Below are 19,343 nucleotides of genomic sequence, written 5' to 3'. Positions count from 1 at the left end.
TTCCAAGCTGTTTAAAGGCACAGTCAACTTAGTGTATGTAAACTTCTGACCCACTGGAATTGTGATACAGTGAATTATAAGTGAAATAATCTGTCTGTGAACAATTGTTGGAATAATTACTTGTGTCATGCACAAAGTAGATGTCCTAACCGACTTGCCAAAACTAGTTTGTTTACAAGACATTTGTGGAGTGGTTGAAAAACGAACATAAGTGTATGTAAACTTCCGATTTCAACCGATATATATATTGTGTGTGTGTGTGTGTGTATGTATATATATATACATATTAAAATCATACAGTGGCCTATAGCCCTATGCATGCAATGCCTGACGCATTTAGTGCTCAAATCTCTGACAGCTGAACCGTGAGGTGGACAATTGTTTTAGGAAAGCATATGCTACACATGCTATCATTTGAGGAGAGAGCAGTTATGAACTTGAAAATGTATTAATAAACCAATTAGGCTCATTTGGGCAGTCTTGATGCAACATTTTGAACAGAAATGCARGGGTTCATTGGATCAGTCTAACACTTTGCACATACATTGCTGCCAGYTAGTGGCCAAAATMTTGCRCCTGGGCTAGCGTAATACATTATGGCCTTTCTCTTCCATTTCAAAGATGATGGTACAAAAAAATTACAAAAAAGTKTTTTTTTTCTTTGCATTATCTTTTACCAGATCTAATGTGTTATATTCTCCTACATTAATTTAACATTTCCACAAACTTCAAAGTGTTTCAAGAATATCCATATCCTTGCTTCAGGTCCTGAGCTACAGGCAGTTAGATTTGGATATGTCATTTTAGGCTAAAAACATTTTTTTTAAAGTGCGATCCTATAAGCTACTGGGTCTGTTATACAGATAAAGGCATGCAGAAGGAGGCTAATTTGTAACTTTTTATCCAAATATTTTTTTATAAAGATATCATATTGTTAGATTTTAGGAGTAACTCTGRTAGGCCTAAAACTTTCTTCCTCTCTCCTCAAGTTCAACTGTCGGAGTCAGTTCATATCATAGGTCTGCGGTATACACTGAGCGTACAAAACATTAGGAACACCTTCCTAATAATGAGTTGCACCCCCTTTTCCCCTCAGAACAGCCTCATTTTGTTCRGKCATGGAATCTACAAGGTGTCGAAAGCGTTCCAAAGGGATATTGGCCTATGTTGACTCCAATGCTTCGCACAGTTGTGTGAAGTTGGTTGGATGTCCTTTGGGTGGTGGACCATTCTTGATACACACAAGAAACGGTTGAGCGTGAAAACCCCAGCAGCATTGCAGTTCTTGACACACTCAAGCCAGTACGCCTGGCACCTACTACCATACCCTCAAGGGTTTTTCTTTATTTGTACTATTTTCTACATTGTAGAATAATAGCGAAGACATCGAAACTATGAAATAACATTCCTCATGAAGCTGGTTGAGAGAATGCCAAGAGTGTGCAAAGATGTCATCAAGACAAAGGGTGGCTATTTTGAAGAATCTAAAATATCAAATATATTTTGTTTTGTTTAACACTTTTTTCGTTACTACATGATTCCAAATGTGTTTTTTCATAGTTTTGATGTCTTTACTATTATTCTAGAGGCGGAAGAAACGCACACTTATTTAGAAGAGGTGCTGGCTAGCGGAGTATAACGGTTGAAAGATTAAAGGACAGCCGCACACTCTAGGAGCACAGATGCAATAATTTAATAACCTAATAACCAACGTTTCGACAGACAAGCAGTCTTCATCAGGGTATAATGACAAACACTGCGAGGTGACTAGTTTATATAGTGTCAAAGGACACACACAGGTGTCTGTAATCAGAGTCCGGGTGTGGCCTGATATCATTGGTTAATTCTCAGATATAAAAAAAAACATACCAAAAACATGAAAGAATAGCATATGATCATAGATACAATTTGGCTACATAGGCCTACAAACATTTACAATAGCAAAATCACAATAATCACAAGAATGGCTTCAGATCAAAGTCTACGTTAAGACCGAAGGGAGCAAGGGTCTTTAAATTAAAGATCCAGGCAGCCTCTCGTATTAACAATAAATTTCGAGGGTCACCCCCTTCTATGAGGATACTTATGTTCAGGTCATATACTAGACGGAAATCGAGTGGTTTGCTTCCAAAAAGTGAGCCGCAACTGGGTAAGTCGAGTTTTTGCACTAATGGTGCTACGACGCACTGAGATTCGTACTTTTTAATTTGCGCTGTTTTACCCCATCATTTTTACAAAGTTATAAGGTAAGTAACTGCCTTAGTGGAGCACGTGATAACACCTTTGATTGGATCTGTTTCCCTGTTAGGGTTGTTGAAGATCTACATTTATAAGTGCCATTGCATTTGTAGTTTCAGCAATTACATTTGTGTTTCCATCCAATAGGCGTGCAAATAGACGTTGTCAGGGATATCTTGGGGTGGTAAATCAGAGTTTACCAGTTGATCTCTGAGTTTTCTGCCCCGCGAGAATACGACCAAGGGGAACTGAAAACACGTTACCGATACTGTCATCGATCTTAGAATGTGCCAATGTTTGTGAACTGATTCCTTAATTTGTTCAGAGCACTTTGATACCGTAGTTAGAACCACAATAATGTTATTTTGGCTGACTGTCCTTGAAAAAATTAAATGTTTCGGTTTGTTTTTTGAATCCTCAATGGCAATATTATATCTGACCATTTTTGTACCCCCTCTCCTTGAAATGTCTTTGTCTCAGCCATATTTCTGTTGAAATCTGATGTGTTTTTTGCAAATTCTTTGATTCGACAGAATTGGCTGTAGAGGCAAATTTTTTTCAAGGGAAGCGGGTGACAACTATCAGCCCTCAACAGACTGTTATGATCAGTAGGGTTCCTGTAAAGATCAGTGTAGAAAATTTAGAAAATTGTCAAATAAAGAAAAACCCTTGAATGAGTAGGTGTGTCTAAACTTTTGATTGGTRCTTTATATGTTTCCCCTTTCATCTTTATCTGGTGTTAGCTAGTTACTGGTTAGCTAGGTCTTCAGCCAGCAACTTTTTGGAAGGGAGCTTTTTACTATCCAAAACAAATACTGTATTATGGGTGATATTTTAGTAATTTAAAAGGCTATTTTACATGGGAATCAGAATGACTGTTCGAGACCTTTACTTCAACTTCAACATTTTCTATATTCCCCATTGCAAATTGTGTAGAATTGCAGGAAATGTACTTTAAAATGTACATTTTTCTCTCTGCTGTCAAGCTGGGGGCCACAACAACAAAACCGCTTGGTGGGGGGGGGCCCCCAACCAAATCTCACTTAAGGCCCCCAAAAGGCTAGAGCCAGCCTTGGTGGCCACCTTCTTCTTTAAAGTTTTATGGCAGACTACACCTATTGACGTGTTGCTACCACCTACTGTACGGCGTATTGATATAAAAAAAAATATTCCTTTGCGGGAAGTGGGGGGTGGGAACCAAGATATTACWAAAAACTAAAATAAATCAAACAACCTGGTGGCCTACCGCCTGTGTTCAGAGCAGCTGTCCTCGCAGGATCACTATGACTATGGTACAATGTGCGTCGTCAAATCAGTCCTGACTCCAGCAGTTAACTTAAAACTGACATACCCGGATAAGAACGAGTGTTCTGCTGCTCAGAGCTCCAAGTTTCTGGCCCAGGATGTGCCTCACTTTCAAGTAATGTTGCTTATGTTTCAGCATTCTTCAGCTTTGTCACACTTTTTGATTTGGTATATCTTATTAGGCAGTTTTTTACATGATTTCTCTAATCTAGGTAACCAAGGTTGTCATTGTCACACAGCAGTGTTACGTTTAACACTATTCTATTTGGGTCCATAATCTTCTGTCTTAAATTAAAACTTTGCGGTGTGTAAAGCCTTATTTGCATATTTCCCAGTGTGCTTTGCCTTTCGAGTGAAATGTAGAGTTACCACCAAGTACTATTTGTTAGTGACATAGACATGATTGTTGCATTTATTCATGTTCAGTGCTGTGACCTTCACCAAGTGAAATCCTATGCAAATATGTTATCATTCAAATGTAATTATTTACTACAATACATATTTCATAAGGCCACATCAGGCCTCAAAGTCACATTATGTTGTCTTGGTAAGAGTTTTTTAAAATTCTTATTGGAATACAGACAGAATTCACCAGCAACCTCCATTTTGAATGACTGCTCGGGTTGGGAAAGGTGACACATAAAACTACCTAAAGAATATAAACTGGAACAACCATTTCAGTAATGGGTGCAATAAATCCAAGTAACAGATTGGATTMGTTTTTTTAAAAGTATGTCATATATATTAGAGTAGCATAAGAGTAATTAATCAATCAATCAATGTACATGCAAAAACATACTAGATATTGAAACAAACAATTCTAAAAATCAACCTGCAATAGAGCATCCTGGGAAATATGATAATGATGGGTGTGGCTTTGGTTCAAATCTGGGTATTAATACCAATACTGGGGTTCTTTTACACCAATGAGTATTMATGTAAAACTTGGAGTTAATTTAACTCCTGAATCAACACTAGAAAAGTACAAAAAAATCAACAGTAAGTAATACTGGTCAATTTACTGTGCACCAATGTCATCATTATAAACATTTTATGCTTCTCCACAGAAGCGCATTCTGTCAGAGCTTTCTTAGCTTTTCACCTGCTTGTGCGCWAGTGCACATTTGAACTTGTCTGTCGTACGTCTCACACTTTCACAGATGACTGTATGCTGGCATTGTATCCAAGTTCTACAGCTGCACCATTGAGACCATCTTGACTGGCTGCATCACCGCWTGGTACGGCAAACGCACCGCCCTCGACYGCAAAGCGCTACAGACTGTGGTGCGAACAGCCCAGTACATCACGAAGGCCGAGCTCCCTGCCATCCAGGACCTTTACATCAGGAMGTGTCAGAAAAAGGCCCGAAAAATTGCCAAAGTCTCCAGCCACCCATGCCATAGACTGTTCACTCTGCTACCGTCCAGCAAACGGACCAAAAAGCTCTGAGACAGCTTTTTATCACCAAGCCATAAGACTGCCAAATAGTTAATTAAATGGTTACCCGGACTATCTGCATTGACCCTATCTTGCACTGACTCTATGTACACTCACAACAATATACACTCAGTGGTCAGTTTATTAGGTACACCCATCTACTACCGGGTACTTTGCCTCCAGAACAGCCTGAATACTTTGGGGGCATGGAAACGTTGCTCAATTGATATCACKGGAAACGTTGCTCAATTGGTATCACGGGACCCGACGTGTGCCAGGAAAACATTCCTCACACCGTTACACCACCGCCACCAGTCTGTACCGTTGACATCTAGCAGTAGGGGTCCATTGGCTCATGCTGCTTACGTCAAATCCWGACTGTGTCATGCGTTCAGCATGACGCAACAGCAACCGTGATTCATCGGACCAGGCAATGTTTTTCCACTCAATTGTCCAGTGTTGGTGATTGCGTGCCCACTGGAGCTGCTTTTTCTTGTTTTTAGCTGAGAGGGAAACCCGGGGTGGTCGTCTGCTGCAATAGCCCATCTGTAACAAGGATCGACAAGTTGTGCGTTCCGAGATGCCGTTCTTCACAGCTCTGTTKTACTGCGCCGTTATTGGTCTGCTTATGGCCCGGCTGTGAGCTTGCACGCACGATTCTTGCCATTCTCCTTATACCTCTCTCCTCAACGAGCTGATTTCACCCACAGGACTGCCGCTGACTGGATGTTTTTTGTTTGTCGCACTATTCTTGGTAAACCTTAGACACTGTCATGCTTGAAAAGCCCAGAAGGGGGGCTGTTTCTGAGATACTGGATCCGGCGTACCAAGCACCGGCGATCATATCACGCTCAAAGCCGCTTAGGTCACTCGATTTGACAATTTTAACGTCCAATCGAACAGTAACTGTCTGCCTGCTTTATATAGCAAGCCACGGCCACGTGACTCACTGTCTGTAGTAGCGATCCATTTTAATGAATGGAGCGATCATCATTCATCATGTAGGCAAATACTAGACCTATATATATAGTGCCTTATAAAAATATATTCATACTTCTTGACTTAATTCAAATTTTGCTGTGTTGCAGCCTGAATTCAAAATTGATTAATTCTATGTTTTTTCTCACCCATCTACACACAATACCTCATAAAGACAAAGTGAAAACATGTTTTTAGAAATGTCTGTACAATTATTGGAAGTGTAATACAAAAATATCTCATTTAAATAATGATTCACACCCCTGAGTCAATACTTTGTAGAAGCACCTTTGCCAACGATTACAGCTGTGAGTCTCTGGGTAAGTGCAACATTTGCCCATTATTCTTTTCAAAATTCTTCAAGCTCTGTCAAATTGGTTGTTGGTCATTACTAGACAACCATTTTCAGGTCTTGCAATATATTTAAGTAGATTTAAGTCCAAACTAACTCGGCCACTCAGGAACATTCAMTGTCTTCTTAGTAGCAAATCCAATGTAGATTTGGCCTTGTGTTTTAGGTTATTGTACCGCTGAAAGGTTCATTAATCTCCCAGTGTCTGGTAGAAAGTAGACTGAACCAGGTTTCCCTCTAGGATTTTTCCTGTACTTAGCTCCATTCATTTATTTTTTATCCTGAAAACTCCCATGTCCTTAACAATTACAAGCATACCCATAACATGATGCAGCCACCATTTTGCTTGAAAATATGGAGAGTGGTACTCACTAATGTGATGTATTGGATTTGCCCCAAACATATCACTTTGTATTCAGGACAAAAACATAATCACGTTGACACACATTTTGCAGTATTACTTTAGTGCCTTGTTGCAAACTGGATGATGAAGGAAGTGAAAACTTTCTGAAGGCACTGTAATCATTACATGACTTTAAAGGATAGGTAATTTGATGCAAACATACAGTAAGTAGGTTATAACTTTTCCATTGTATAAATTACATTATCACAATCGCTTGATTGCTCTACCAGTCTGTACAACAAAGGGAATTAGCCAGAACCAAGCATGACAGACAATGTTGATTTGCAGGTGGAATGATGCCCAATGAGCTTGCAAGGTTTAAAGTGGGACGCAAGGTCCGATTGGCACTGCATTGTCCAATGAGGTTGTGGGGTGAAGCCATGCATGTACACAGCTCATGAACACTAGAGTTTTTTTAAATTATCTTTGTGCATGCTACAGAGGCTAGAGAACAATGTGATTGTGAAGTACAACATTTTCGGGACCACTTTTGGCTCGTGAGCGCTACTTTCAGAACTACTGGCTAAAAAGTATCGGAAAAGTACTGAGGAATATAAGTATTTTTCTACCTGACAGATTTCATCTGACTTTTTATCTATTTATTGAAAGCATAAATGCAGAGGAGTGGTATTTATCAAAACTCAATTTATTGAAAGAATAAATACAGTCAAAACAATATCATACATCTTTTTGGCTGACTATCTTATGGGACAGACAAGACTGACATTTACATAACAGCTTTTGTCAGGAAATGCATGCATAAATATACTTGGTAAAGTATACTGTTGCACAGACATGATGGATTGGATATTTCAGTGCACATTGAAATGTGCTTGATGAACATTGATGTGCGTTATGAACATTGGATATAAATTACTTTGTGGTCATATGAACTCAACTCCTCCTGAGATCAGCCAGTGACAGTCTTCCTGTCCTTGGCAACATGAGTTAATCTAGTCTCAACTGTCTTCGTCATGTGACTGTAAGTAAACCGGCTTGGCCTGCTTCCTCATGCGTTGCTGTGCTTTCAGCTTCCTGCCTTTCTGGGTTGCCAGTCCCATTATAGGCAGGTAGAGCTGCAATTAAAGAACCAAAATAAAACCATTACATTAGACAATAGTGAAATGACACAATAGTTCCTGAGAGAGAAACATTTGTTCTGGTTTAGATGTCTGTCACTTACAGGTCTTGGATAGGGATTCCTGTAATGAAGACCTGCAAATTAGAGTGGGGAAAAATGTCACATTCTCACACCAAAGCATTTAAGTGTGAACAGTGTGTGAATTATCCAGATACATTGCTAAATTAAATCATTAAAAACGTCAGTCATTGACACTTACCAATTCCTATCCTTGCCTCACATTCGTCTATGCACTTCTTTATTTCAGTATGATCTGTCAGCTAAAAGGGATACACAGAACAACAGATAAAGAAGAATTTGAGCTACACCAGACAACCTTTAGGGATAGGAATGAGTAATAGAGTACTCAACGGACGTCAAATCTCGATCTTTAACCAAAGATCAMWTTTTTTTTCAAATACTGTAMAATTATTTGGTGGAATGAGCTTTGTGGCTACCTGAACCGGCAAGTTACATTTTGTCTTGAAGACAACGTTAATTTGCTTCGACTCTAGTGTTCAATTTGTACATGTGCATTTGCGGGGCACAACAAAAAAGAAACCAAGCCAAGCATCACACTGTTCTTCTCCATAAATTCCCTTTCCCCTCTGTGTCTCATTCACTCAATTGCGTTCCGACCGTTCCCTCCACACACACAAAAGGCTTATTTCTCTCACAAATTTGTTTACATCCCTGTTAATGAGCATTTGCTAAAATAATCCATCCACGTGACAGGTGTGGCATAGAAAGAAGCTGATTAAAAGGCATGATCATTGCACAAGTGCACATTGTGCTGGGGACAATAAAAGGCCACTAAAATGTGCAGTTTTGACACACAACACAATGACACAGATGTCTCAAGTTTGTTTTGAGGGAGCGTGCAATTGGCATGCTGACTGGAGGAATGTCCACCAGAGCTGTTGCTTTAATTAACATAAGTTAACAGTGAGAGGACGTTTSTTTTTTTGCTGAGTTTATTTTCTTAAATCTTCTTGAACTGCACTGTTGGTTAAGGGCTTGTAAGTAAGCATTTCACGCTAAAGTCTACACTTGTTGTCTTCGGCACATGTGACAAATAAAGTTTGATTTGCTTCCTTTGTCAATTTGAGTGTTGGAGTGTGCCMCTGGCTATCCATGAATTTAAAAAACAAGAAWATTGTGCTGTCTGGCTTGCTTAATATAAGGAATTTGAAATGATTTATACTTCTACTTTTGATAATTAAGTATATTTTAGCAATTACATTTACTTTTGATACTCAAGTACATTTAAAAACAAATACTTTTAGACTTTTACTGAAGTAGTATWTTACTGGRTGACTTTTACTTGAGTCRTTTTCTATAAAAGTATCTTTACTTTTACTCAAGTATGACAATTGGGTACTTTTTCCACCACTGCAAGTCATATTTATCTGCTTAGCTAGCTAGCTTGCTTGCTTAATGCATGCATGTCCGGGCACGTTGACACAAGACTTATTGTTAGTGAATTAACTAAACTAATATTTGCAACAGGAGTTTGATTTTGGTCACTGTCTCAATGAATCAATTTCTCAACAGTGCACCTTTCTGTTGGAGAATGAGCAAGCTTACTACTACTGCTGATTTTCCCAGCTAGACATTCCTCAGCATTGTGCAGTGCTGCTATGCCAGAAGTGGCTGGCATAGCAGCAGTTTTGCTATGTAAAGGGACTATCGGCATAGCCGATAGAAGGGGATGGACTAGAAAAGGCCTATATCGGCCTGATATATGGTCTTGGACAATTATTGGTCATTCCCCAAAAAGGCTTTTTCCATTCRAGTACTTGAAAAAAAAATATGCGAACAGTCAAATAATGTCAAATGCCCATCCCTACTATCTTTACCTGTTGGTTCTGTCTGAAGAGGGTCTGGGCCTCCTGGACAATGTACAGTCTCTCGCTCTCAGTCTCTTGTGGGAGTGTGGACTGCCAGCCCCGGGCGATCCGAAATACCCTCATATACAGTGACAGGACCTGATTACGTGTGGCTGACGTCATTTGGTCTAAAAACAACACAAAGCAGGGGATATAAAGAACATATGCAGGGAGTCAGACTGGGACCCTGTTTGAAATGATATAACCACTGATCAAACATCATTGGATAGTTGAAAAGAAATATATATGGCCGTGGGTTAACTGCTTTGAATTATTACTGAAACAGAAGTAGGTTTACTGCTGGAAAGTGTGGGGAAATAATACATGTACGCGCATGTTTAAATAAACCACTAGGTGGCAATATAACATCGGGAAATTTTTATTTTCATTGTAGCAGGGACTAGAATCACTAGATAGCTATCAGCTTAGTACAGTCCTTCACATACAGCCCATCCCTGGTGACATTGATCGTATATACACTAGAATTAAATGAACTGATTTTCAGAGTCGATTTAATTTGGATTAGCTCGCTGGGGTCTGCATCACGCTGATGAACATGGGCTAACGTGAGCAAGCAGGGTGACTTTTTTATGGGAGAATGTGCTGCTCGGTTTCCTTAACCATAATAAGGATAAATAAAAACTATTTTACCTCAAATCTAATTGTGCTAATGGAAAAATGTCATATTCATAAATGTAAATTCACTAATATCTAATAAAAAAAACACTTCAGTGTTTTCTGTAAGGAATTCGAGCAGTACATTCGAGCAGACTATTCAACATTCTTCTAAGAAGAAAGCTGTTAAAACAATCAATATGTGTGTTTCTTTTAATGTTTTTGTATAATATGTCATTTGTTGTACCCCCTAGCATATGTTATCATTATCTATTTGTATACTTCTTGTATGCATACTGGTTTTTCTACATTAAAAAATACATTTAAAAAAGAGTTAGCAGAGTGACAAGCCAATATACCTGGCTAATGATGACATGCTTATCTTTAATGTAATCTAGGACAGGAATATCTAACGGTGTATGTCAACATTACAATAACATTAATTCCTAATGCTGACTTGCAAAATAGTCGTATTATGAATTACTTGACCTACCTGCTATGCTGTGAGCGTTTTAGTCAACATGTCGCATAGAGATGACGATTACACTGACGTAATTTGATTAACGCGTTCGCAGCAATCAGTGTGTTGCAAAGTCGCTACGAAACAATTTCATTTTTTATTTAACCTTTATTTGACTAGGCAAGTACACATTCTTATTTACAATTACGGCCAAACCCGGACGACGCTGGGCCAATTGTGCGCCGCCCTATGGGACTCTCAATCACGGCCGGTTGTGATACAGCCTGGAATCGAACCAGGGTCTGTAGTGATGCCTCTATCACAAACATGTAGTGTCTTAGACCGCTGCGCCACTCGKGAGCTCAAAAGTCAAAATGTAAGTTCAACCCCAAAGAGGAAGATTTCACCTAATACATAATGTTGATTACTGTTCGTTTGAATTTTTGCCAGCCACTTCAATGTTTAACTAAATCTAAACAGGGGAGCCCATCCTTATCCATTGTAGATCAGTGGTTATCATACCTTTCTAGATGTCTCGCTGGTGGGGTGCTCTGCGGGGAGGAAGTGATGCAGGGAAAATTCCCTTAATATCCACATAAGGGCGAAACACAAAGAATCTGTAAGCCTTTCGTACTGGTTCATCTGAGTTGTTTGATTTAGCAGTCAATTTAAAGTAGAAGTCAGTCGTTTAGGGCGGTTGTTTGCAAACCAGGTGCGTTCTTATCAGGCAAAAGTCAACTGAAACGCTCGGTTTTGTTTATGATGCTGACTAGCTAACGTTAGCTAGCCTTTTAGCTATGTGGGGATGTTTGTTTGTGTCGTGTCCTAAGCTAGCAAGCTAACGTTTTGTTTTACTAGCTAATGTTATTGGAGTGATGTACGCGATTTTCAAGACAATCATTTCTTTTTAAAAGGTACGTTTGTTGTTCACTATCTAAACAAGTTTATAGCTATGGCATGCTAGCTAGCTAACGTTATCTGTAAAGTTAGCGCTCTAGCTACATGATGACGTGCTAGTTAGACAGCCACTAGCTAGTGTATGATGGCGGCGAAGTATAGCAAGCCACGAACGAAGCTATATTTTGTCATGGAATTCAGCTACTGAAGTTGTTAGACAGTCATGTTGATTAGGGCAGCATGTTGTTAGTTGGTCAAACTAAAAGACCCAACTAGCCAACGCCGCGTTCAGATGAGTTAACGTTAGCTAGACTAGCTAGTTTAGATTCTTTCTGGCAGTGTTATTTTGATAAATGGGTTGCTAACTAAATAGTTACGTAGATAGCTATGTTAACTAGATATTCCCCTCAGTATTGAAATGGTAGATGTGTTCCTATTCAGCTAGCTAAAACAATAATCTCCATTTGCCATAATAGAATGGGGTGAACATAATTAAAAGCACTGCAAGCTTTACAGGAGGTCTTTTTACCTGTACATGTCCACGGGGAACTAGATCGGAAGTTCCATTCCTCATGAATAGTTTCAATAGCTAAATGTGATCAGGGGTGGTTCTCTAGTAGCTAAATGTGTCATCGTCAAATCATGAGAAATTGCTAGGTGGCTTATGAATCTTGCGACAGCTGGAAGCTATCATGAATTTCTCATGAGTCACAAAATATTTCAAATGTATATAATTAAAAGCTCCCACAAAGGAGAAGGCTTGGGCATATTTGTTGCTATAGTTTGCTGTCGGAATACCCTTCTATGTAGTAACTGACTGCTTTCTCGATCTCAAATTACAAATTCACAGCAAGTAAACAAACTGAATCTACACGTGGGAGAACAACACCCCTGTATGACATTATGCTTATGGTGACAAGATGGTGTATGTCATTCAGCGTTGCGGATGTCAAGGTCACTACAATGGAGCAGAAAAAGATGACACCTTCATCTAGAGTGGTCAATGCATTCTGAGGAAGTGTCTGTAAGTATTTATCAGCACCAACCCATTTCTTGCTCTATCTCCGAACTATTCTGGTAGGGTATTGTGTAGGCTAGTAGTATGTATGAGCCGGACCACTTCTAATTGTTTTATCTTGTGGTTTCTATGGTTAAAAACATCTTGTTGTCTCTAAGTATTTTAGTCTGTGTTTCTATGATAACCCATGCTGTATAAGGCTCCTCTCTATAAGTGTTTCGTACTTATACAGCCCTCCAGTTTGATTTGGACCCCCCCTCCTCTCCATGGTACAGTACCAGCTTCTATGGTACCAGGGCCAGGCTTCAAAAAGCTGCCAGGCACTCCACCTTTCTTCATATGTTTTTCTAACTTTAGCATTTAGTGGTCATTTTCTCTAGTAATTATTACCTCAGTGTTGTGGCTTTTGACCCTTTGTGACTCGCAGCTTTGTTGATCCAGTGATTCATTGTCACTTTTATTGCTGACTCTGTGTGACTGTGTTGGACTCCTCCTCCGTCTCAGGGCCCAAGGGCATGTTGAGACATCTCACCAGGCCAGAGCAGAGGCGTCTAGGTGGGGCAGGCAGGGCCTGAAGGAGGGGAGGACAGACCGTGAGGACCAAAGAGAGCGACATGGGCCAGTGTGTCACCAAGTGTAAGAACCCATCGTCCTCGCTCGGCAGCAAGAGTGGCGACAAGGAGCCTGGGTCCAAGTCCCACCACAAGAAATGCGGGGGCACGGGAGGCAGTGGGGGAGGAGGGCACAAGGACGAGCCCAGCGCCCTGAGCAGGAAGGCCTCCAGTGAGCTCATGTTCAATGGCACCAAGAATGCCTTGGAGGTTACCGTGGAGACMACGGTGATCCCCACATCGGCTATGATGGGGGAACTGAGGAATGAGGAGCACTCGGTGGCAGACCGGGAGGGGCCGTCCTTGCTGCGCATCGAGGAGCTTTTCTGCTGCTACAAGGACCCGCAGGAGGAGTCTATCTTGGAGGAGGGCATGGAGAGGTTCTGCAATGACCTGTACGTGGACCCCGCCGAGTTCCGTGTGCTGGTCCTCGCTTGGAAGTTTCAGGCGGCCACCATGTGCAAGTTTACAAGGTGAGAGACGGGTCGTCAAGGGGTAGTTATAAGACAAAGAAAACACTACATCCATGTGTTGTTGCCTGATATTATCAGAGAATATGTTCTGATAAGATTCTTCAAGTCAAGTATTGGTCCAAAAAAGACCATATTAGCTCATAATGGCTGATGCTAAACTCTGATCAAATTCAAAAATGTCTACTGCTGCCCTGCACTGTCTGTTTTAGGCTAGTTTCCTGTTACTGTGCAGTGTTTCAATTAACATTGTTCTGGCTGGCCACCCCACTCCACCCCCCCACTCGTTTCAGCAGCTCTGTAGCTCACACTTTTTATAGTTGACAGGTAGGGGGCACATAGAATCAGTCTCTGGCTCTGACACTGCACTCTGTAATGAGTGGTTAAGATGAGTATGGAGTGGACAGTGTGTCTTTCTGATTGTCTATCCCTCAGATGATTTTTGTCTCATCAATTGTCATGTAATGTTGTACCTAGTCTGAAAATTGGACCTWTTACGATCATTTTACATAGAACAAAATGTTCTCATCTGAGCTACCTAGAGCCAGAAACKTTGAMAKTTTTACTGTGGCWTTGCTGTTCACACCAGGTCGGATTTAATGTCTGCAGTATAAAATGGGGTGGGGAAAAAAGGCATATCAGAGGACATATCTGGCCAGSGTGTCATGTGCTGAAGCGACAGAAGCGCAATATGGCAGGGTGACAGGATGTGGTCAAGTTTATCTCAGGGGGCATCTTGCCCTTTCTCTCCCTGTGCTGTAAAGTGTCCGGGCCTGCTACACGTTATCTTACTGAAAAAGAGTTGAGAGACCAAGAAGGCACAGTTATTTCCTTGCTTACTTTACCTGACTTGTTTATGCTGAGGCCTAGTGATGGTAAGAGTTTCTCAACTGAGCTTATTGACTTGAAATTGCCCCAGGTTGTCACTGACAGGKTTTTCTCCATAAGGCTTATTGCCTGATTCAAAGTTTGACATTATGTTGCAGCAGGGTTATTAAAGTTTTGTGTTTTTATATACATTTTATTTCTATTAAAGTTTAGTTTGTTAGTTTTCAGACCTGATTTGCTAGTTTTATTTCGCAAAAATATTTCTATATGGTTTTTATATTATTTAGTTGCAGTTATAGTTTTGGTGTTGGACAGAAAGCATGTGTGGAGGCTCGGAACTATTTGTGTCAGAGTTTTTTGTTATTGTGTTTTTTGGGGGATGTTACCACATAGTGCCATTGCTTCATGGAACTCTATTCCACATCAGGTAACTGACTGCAAGCAGTAGGAAATTAGGATAAACGGATAAAAGTACTCCTTATAGAACAGCGAGGACTGTGAAGAGACAGACACACATACGCCTGCCTTGGCAGCAGCTAATGGGGATCCTTAATAAATACAAAATCTACAGAGAAGGCAATAATGCAAAAGGTGATCGGTCAGGTCATAGGTTAGGTTGAAATTATAAAGTCAATCTCAATGTGACTTGGATTCAAAAGGAATAGCGCCAAGACTGGTGCAAAAAAATATGGGGGAAGCAAACTCTCGCCCATGCTTACACCAATCCAATGCTTTTTAACTTTAGTAGTACATGTAAGAAGAATCAAGTTAGCTACTTAGGCAATCTCCCCCCCTGTTAGCTAGTGATAGTGACGCACTAAGTAGACCTATTTGAAACAACACCATCTTCTGGCAGCATTTACCAGCCAGATTCTGTAGCTTGGATCTCTTGAAAACCCTTTTCGATTTTTTGTTGTTGTGCCAAAGTTTACAATAAAACGAAACAAAAAAGTTTACAATTAAACTAAACAATTCATGTTGATTTTATATAGTTTCAGTGTTGTTAATTATTTCATTTAAGTTGTCTAAATAGTTTTTTCGTGATTCATTTTCTTTTTTTATAATAACCTTGTGTTGTGGTCTATAACGCAGCCCTGTTTTTCTCCGCCCTGTCTATAGGAAGGAGTTTGTAGACGGATGCAGGGCGATCAAGGCGGACAGTCTCGAGGGCATCTGCTCCCGGTTCCCCTTCATGCTGCTGGAGGCGCAGGGCGAGGAGAACTTCAAGGAGCTGTACCGCTTCACCTTCCAGTTYGGCCTGGACGCTGAGGAAGGCCAGCGCTCACTGCAGCGTGACATTGCCATTGCGCTGTGGCGCCTGGTCTTCACGCAGGACACGCCAGCCATCCTCGAGCACTGGCTGGACTTCCTGGGCGAGAACCCGTCAGGTGTGCGGGGCATCTCGCGGGACACCTGGAACATGTTCCTCAACTTCACACAGGCCATCGGGCCGGACCTGAGCAACTACAGCGAGGACGAGGCCTGGCCAAGCCTCTTTGACACCTTTGTAGAGTGGGAGATGGAGCGCAGGAGAAAGGAAGAGCAGTTAAAGAGGGCAGAGGAGGAGGACAGGGGATGCACTGAGACTGATGAGAGCTCTCCCTCCAGCACAGACAGACTTGAAACAGAGGGCGGACGGGGCTCACAGACCTGGGGGGGGCACTGACTACAGGACTATAGAATTCTGGGAAGGGAGGTTGGGGTGGGCGTAGTCTGACCTATAAGTGAACTGTACATCTGTGAATCAATGGATGACAAATTGGTATTACCATTACTGTTATTCCTCTCTCTCCTTTTCTGTTGGGGTGGGCTGGGATTCGCTTACACCCTGCTTTATTTCTGGTTAATGAAAGGGCTCAAATAACTATTGTTTTAGCACTTCTATTTAAGTTATTTGTTTTATTTTATTTTTCTTGAATGTGTGTTTTTGGTCATTTGGACATGTGGTCCATTTTAATCTTTCCCCACCCTCCCTAAACTCACAAAGAAAGCTCAGTATATAAGGTTGCTTTAAAAGCCAGGTGCCAGAAAGCCATACCCCTTCCCAAGTCTCATATTTTTACAGCTTACATTGACCTGGAAACACTGGTGATTTGACCTCTCACCCAAAGACGCAGGCCTAATTAAATTCTCATATTACATTAAGGGAAATCTAGTTGTCCGCAAATAACACCTTATTACCAGAGCCTGAGCTTTACCTTTTGGGGTCAGTGAAATCAACTTGATTTTAATTTTGAAACAATATTTGAGTGTGGATGATTTGGGTTGCGTTTTGAAATGTGGACTATTTAAAGGGTTCTATTCTTGGCCTATCTATCTATTGCCTGTAGTTGTGATGGCCAACCATGATTTGTTCAAAGATGTGGTCGTACTCGAGCGTGCATAATGTCCTAAGACTAAACATTTATTTGACAGTGACAATACCAATTACTTCCTAGAATTTTTATTTTATTTATCTAAATTAAAAAGTGTTTAGGGTATATACAGTGCATTTGGAAACTATTCAAACCCCTTCACTTTTTCCACATTTTGTTACATTTTGCCTTATCCTAAAATGGATTAAGTTCATTTTTGTCCTCTTAATGACAAAGCGAAAAACGTTGTAGAATTTTAGCAATTTGATTACAAATAAACAAATGCCTTATTTACATAAGTATTCAGACCCTTGAGACTCTAAATTGAGCTCAGGTGCGTCCTGTTTCCATTGATCATCCTTGAGGTGGTTCTACAACTTGATTGGAGTCCACCTGTGGTAAATTCAATTGATTGGTCATGATTTGGTAAGGCACACCTGTCTATATAAGGTCCCACAGTTGACAGTGCATGTCAGAGCAAACACTAAGCCACGAGGTCGAAGGAATTGTCTCTAGAGCTCCGAGACAGGATTGTGTCGGCACAGATCTGGAGAAGGGTACCAAAAAATGTTTGCAGCATTGAAGGTCCCCAACAACAGTGGCCTACATCATTCTTAAATGGAACAAGTTTGGAACCACCAAGACTTCCTAGAGCTGGCCGCCATGCCAAACTGAACACTTGGGGGAGAAGGGCCTTGGTCAGGGAGGTGACCAAGAACCCAATGGTCACTCTGACAGAGCTCTAAAGATCCTCTGTGGAGATGGGAGAATCCTTCCAGAAGGACAACCATCTCTGCAGCATGCCACAAATCAGGTCTTTATGGTAGAGTGACCAGACAGAATATGAACAGAGCAAAGTACAGAGGGATCCTTGATGAAAACCTGCTCCAGAGCGCTCAGAACCTCAGATTGGGTTGAAGGTTCACCTTCCAACAGGACAATGACCCTAAGCAYACAACCACGACAACGCAGGAGTTGYTTTGGGACAAGGCTCTGAATGTCCTTGAGTGGCCCAGCCAGAGCCTGGACTTGAAACCGATCAAACATCTCTGGAGAGACCTGAAAATAGCTGTGCGGCAACACTCCCCATCCAACCTGACAGAGCATGAGAAGATCTGCAGTGAAGGTGCTTCAACAAAGTACTGAGTAAAGGGTCTGAATACTTATGTAAATTTTATACTTCAGTTTTATTTTTATAAATTAGCAAAAATGTCTGGTTTATCTTTGTCATTTTGGGGTATTGTTTAGCTTGAGGGGGGGGGTACAATTGAATTAATTTTAGAATAAGGCTGTAACGTACGAAATGTGGAATAAGTGAAGGTCTGAATGCACTGTACCAATAAGTCCTTTCAAATGTCAAGTTGATTTCTTCGAAAACGATCCCACTCTTTTATGCTCTCTTCTGCTCATTGAGTGCTCTAGGCTGCAGTAGTGTTTTAGCTTATTCTAACTAACAACCAGGGCTCGGTTCCGTTTTGGTCCCTAGCCCCTGTCCCTTTTAGTGTTCACAGATCCCAAATGGCTGGACGCATCTAAGCGATATGGTTTTGGCCTGTGGACTTATGCCTATAGCTTTCACATCTATTTCTTTCAGATCTGTGAACACCCTAGAGTAGGTAGGTGTTACGGGTTGGCCCTGGTCTTGTGCAAACAGAAGGTGGCTGTACCTGGGCTACATTCAGGACTGTCRCATTGGGGCGTTACACAAAGCTTTTGTCTCATTTACCTTACCAAGTTTTCAAYAATCTTACACCATTGGACAGCTATTCACTCTAGTTTTGTGAGCATGTCAAGAATGTGTGTTGGCTGCTAGTGACCGTTGTGTTAAGTGCACAAAACACAATAGTCCTCCTAGTCGCCATGCTTGTAATGCTCTCATGCATTTATGTCTGCAACACTCGGTTCTAAACCATTCACAACTGTTGAATGAACTTGGACATAGCCCAGGCCTTTTGGTGACAGTGAATCGTTAACCAGGTGTATTGGCTCATTGAGTGTCTGTAACTAGGTCAGGTGGTGCCCTTCTTGTGAGGTTTACATTTACAATGGTTTCATTTCAGATCCCTTTGCCTTTTTTATATAAAATGCATTGATTTATAATGAATAAAACAGTGTTCAACTTTTGACMGTCGTCCACAATGTATTTGGGGAGTTTAATTATGTTTTTGTGGTGTCATTTTCCTGCTCTGATTGAGGGTTGCAGTATGGCTTTTGGGAACATTTGGACACAACTGGGYATCTAATCTAACGAACCTTCTGTTCTCTGCCCCAGGCTGCTCTCTGCCCTGGTTCTTACTTTTCAAGCTAAATATTAGCTGTTTAAATTAGAAATGTAATTTTATTGATTAATTGTAGCTCTGATATGGCC

General features: G+C 40.9%; 2 protein-coding genes across 7 annotated transcripts; one reads left to right on the top strand and one right to left on the bottom strand.

The window, feature by feature from the left end:
* Positions 1–7,341: 7,341 nt before the first annotated feature.
* On the bottom strand, positions 7,342–11,410 carry LOC111977052 (LYR motif-containing protein 1). Of its 2 annotated transcripts, none has more exons than XM_024006321.2 (5): positions 11,320–11,410; positions 9,693–9,850; positions 8,054–8,114; positions 7,897–7,928; positions 7,342–7,789 (listed from the first exon to the last, which is right to left on the bottom strand). In XM_024006321.2, exons 2-5 carry the CDS (start codon positions 9,843–9,845, stop codon positions 7,673–7,675), a joined length of 363 nt encoding a protein of 120 aa, XP_023862089.1. In that variant the 5' UTR covers positions 9,846–9,850; positions 11,320–11,410; the 3' UTR covers positions 7,342–7,672. The 2 variants fall into 2 exon arrangements, with proteins under 2 accessions (XP_023862089.1, XP_023862088.1); XM_024006320.2 differs by lacking the exon at positions 11,320–11,410 and adding an exon at positions 10,831–10,929.
* On the top strand, positions 10,973–19,099 carry LOC111977051 (DCN1-like protein 3). Of its 5 annotated transcripts, none has more exons than XM_024006317.2 (4): positions 10,973–11,173; positions 12,545–12,718; positions 13,217–13,796; positions 15,741–19,099. In XM_024006317.2, exons 3-4 carry the CDS (start codon positions 13,327–13,329, stop codon positions 16,285–16,287), a joined length of 1,017 nt encoding a protein of 338 aa, XP_023862085.1. In that variant the 5' UTR covers positions 10,973–11,173; positions 12,545–12,718; positions 13,217–13,326; the 3' UTR covers positions 16,288–19,099. The 5 variants fall into 5 exon arrangements, with proteins under 5 accessions (XP_023862085.1, XP_023862084.1, XP_023862086.1 ...); XM_024006316.2 differs by lacking the exon at positions 10,973–11,173 and adding an exon at positions 11,334–11,416; XM_024006318.2 differs by lacking the exon at positions 10,973–11,173 and adding an exon at positions 11,548–11,711 and having other exon boundaries at positions 12,633–12,718.
* The last annotated feature ends 244 nt before the right edge of the window (positions 19,100–19,343 follow it).

Source organism: Salvelinus sp. IW2-2015, linkage group LG17, assembly GCF_002910315.2.
Source record: "Salvelinus sp. IW2-2015 linkage group LG17, ASM291031v2, whole genome shotgun sequence".
Classification (NCBI taxonomy): Eukaryota; Metazoa; Chordata; class Actinopteri; order Salmoniformes; family Salmonidae; genus Salvelinus; species Salvelinus sp. IW2-2015.
This window is presented reverse-complemented; position numbering and strand designations above follow the sequence as displayed.

Bases quoted from the DNA above. Each gene is read 5' to 3' on its own strand.
- LOC111977052 (XM_024006321.2), bottom strand. From the start codon at position 9,845: ATGACGTCAGCCACACGTAATCAGGTCCTGTCACTGTATATGAGGGTA. The intron at 7,929-8,053 runs GTAAGTGTCAAT...TCTAATTTGCAG, and splicing joins TGAGGCAAGGATAGGAATTG to GTCTTCATTACAGGAATCCC. The intron at 7,790-7,896 runs GTAAGTGACAGA...CTTTAATTGCAG, and splicing joins GGAATCCCTATCCAAGACCT to CTCTACCTGCCTATAATGGG.